Here is a 2,795-nt window from a genome sequence, read left to right on the forward strand (position 1 = left end):
AATATTTAAACCATTTTTATTGAAAACTTCCAAATATTATTGTCTTGAGAAAATCAGCAATCCAGGTTGGAAAGAGAGGAGAGTGTGCCCAATTTTATATTGCCATTCATGTCATGGGTCAGTTTCCTCTCATGACTCAAGGCTTGGATTCCACCTCTGGGAGGGGTCTGAGGCCCAGCTGTTATAGAATTGTCCCAATTTTATCTTCTTTCCTTTTTTGGTTGGTGTCTGGCTGTCACAGCGTCTAGTGATCAGCAAGCCCTTGGATTCACTTCTTGTACTGATCGCCTAAATCGCAGGTCTAGGTTTGACACAAAAAGAGAAGTTAAAGCAGATGCAAGTGGTCCCATCTCTGTAAGGGGAAGATCAACGAGGTGGGGAAGGGCCTTCCCTGTCTCCTTCCCTTTCAGTTTCTGAAATCCTTCCCTTGATCGCCTATCATTGGATATCGTCAGTATATACTGTTCAAAAAATGAGCGTGCAGCTGCTTGAGCAATGGCTCAGTGGTTAAGTGTACTCGTACAATCATGAGAATGAGAGTTTAGATTCCAGCACTCCTGTAACAGGGCAGGTGTCCCATACATTCCTATAACCCCAACTCTAATGGGGACAGAGATAGGAAGATCTCTGGGGCTTGCTGCCTTCTAGTGTAGCCAAAAAAATATGAGCTCCAGGTTCAGGAAGAGACCCTGCCTCAAAGGAATAGGCAGAGAGTGAGAGAGGAGGGCACCTGAAACTCCTCTTCTGACCTTACACACACCTAGGCATTTAGACATATGCATGCACTCACACAGACATACGCACAAACACAAATAAGTAAAAAACAAATAAATCTTCTTTAAAAAGAATGGGTTGATTTGTTCCCTCCCCAGCATCCATTTCCTTTCTGGTATCAGTTATAGACTTGGGAAATGGAATTTCCCTGCTCTGAGTCCCTGTGAACTATATGGTTTGTACCACTAGTACCCACAGCTGAGGCACATGGCTTGGATATGGCCAAGGATTTCTTCACATTTTCATAGTCATAACAATTGGTTCATGAATGGATTCATCAGATCCAACAAAACACTGAAAATTCTAGACTGCCCTGCATTTTTCTCAGTAGACTGAATTTGAGAAGATTTGGGAAGCTGACAAAGCTGTCTCACAGTTGTTAGGAAGAGACAGCCTGTTTGTGAAAGGAGCAACACAGAACCTAGACAGACAGAAACCAAGTGACATTGTGGGCCTGACAAGTGATGACTGATCAGGGGGATATGCTTGTGTGTTCCTGCGTCAGGCCAGGTGGAAAGCAAGAATCATTCTTGGAGTTTTGCTTAAGCCATTTGGGGTCAGGCTTGCAGCTGAAGAGTAAGGGATGCAGGGGCAATTCTGACCCTTCACCCTGGGTTATATATATCACTGGGTTTTATAACTTTGTGGCAGTTCTGATACACACCAGGAGAAGCATCGTGTTCCACCAAATGCAAAGGGTTTTGTTCCTGAAAGAGAAGAAAACAGGCAGTCATGTCACTGTGATAGAATGTAGACCCTGGGTCTTGCTGAGTAGCTGACTCAATCTGTGAGCCCACCATTATTTCAAAATTAAGGGGTGATGATTGAGACCAAAAGTCAATCACAGAAAACTCAAACATGTTTTTCTTTTTAGCAACAGATGTTTCATTCATTCCTTCATTCCACAGATGTTTACTCAGCATTTATGATATGCCAGGTAACATATCAAGACTGGCAGTGACAATGTAGGACCCTGAGACCCTCTTCATTCACCCGCTAGCCCCCAATCCCTCCAGACCCCCACTAATTGCTCTTTTAGCTTCTGTAAAATGCTTGGCTGCTGCTTTAGACATGCCTAGACATGCCCTGACCCCCGCCTGCTATTCCCCACCCCCCTTCCAGGAAACTAGAGATTAAGCAAACCCAGGCATGAAAACTGCCCTATAAGGTAAAAACAGACTCCTGGCCCCACAGATAACAGTCAGCACATTCCACAGCCCTGAGAATAGCACCTACCAATAAGAAACTTCCAGGGCTGCATCTTATACATCCAATCAGTTTAAAATTATGTTGGTGCGTGTGGGCTCCTTGAACCAACCAAAATGCATCTTCAGCACCCCCTTCTTTCTTTGTCTAAAACCTATAAGAGGCTCCACTCTCCCTTACTCTGGGCTCTCAGCACGGATCCGTTGAGTTGGTGAGGTCTGAGAGCCCAAGCTTAAGCCCAAATAAACCATAAACCTTTGCTTTTGCATTTTGGTGTGTTGGGTCCTCGGTGGTCTTTTTGGGGTCCAGTGGATGAGGTACAACAGAGATCCCTGAGAGGAACCGACCCCAAAAGGTTTGTGATAACTGGCTAGGTAAGTTTTTGTAAAACTGTGTGTGTGTGTGCCTGTCTTCTCTAGGATCCCCCCAGAGACCTCCGAGAGGAACCGACTCCAAAAGGTTTGTGATCAACCGGAAGGTTTGTGATCAACCGGCCGGGTAAGTTTTTGTAAAACTGTGTTTGTTCACCTGTCTTTTCTATAATTTCCCTTTGGTCGCGGCCATCTGATCTCAGTTTTTCTTTGTTGCTGAAAGGCTAGCGAGGCAACCTGGAGGATTCAGGAGACATCCCCATCCTCGTCGGGGTGGGTGTTCCTCATCGGACACCCCACCAGGACACTAGTCCATCTGAAACCTCAGAGGACCTTGTGACCCTGTTGGGACACGTGCATCCTATCCGTATGGTCTTTGGCATAATCGAGCCAGGGAACTCACATGGCCAAGAGTCCAGACCATCTGAAAGCCGCGGTAGTTTA

General features: G+C 45.6%; 1 protein-coding gene across 2 annotated transcripts in view; it reads right to left on the minus strand.

Moving 5' to 3' along the window:
* Nucleotides 1-2,795, minus strand: part of Tmc5 (transmembrane channel like 5) — a 72,901-nt gene continuing 70,106 nt past the window's right edge. For both annotated transcript variants that reach the window (XM_017800816.1, XM_017800815.1), the window contains 2 exons: nt 1,439-1,481; nt 1-301 (listed from right to left, as the gene is read on the minus strand). In XM_017800816.1, the coding sequence (XP_017656305.1) occupies nt 252-301; nt 1,439-1,481 (93 nt within the window). In that variant the 3' untranslated portion in view covers nt 1-251. The remainder of the gene's footprint in view (nt 302-1,438; nt 1,482-2,795) is intronic.

Source organism: Nannospalax galili, unplaced genomic scaffold (assembly GCF_000622305.1).
Source record: "Nannospalax galili isolate Female #2095 unplaced genomic scaffold, S.galili_v1.0 scaffold381, whole genome shotgun sequence".
NCBI lineage: Eukaryota > Metazoa > Chordata > Mammalia > Rodentia > Spalacidae > Nannospalax > Nannospalax galili.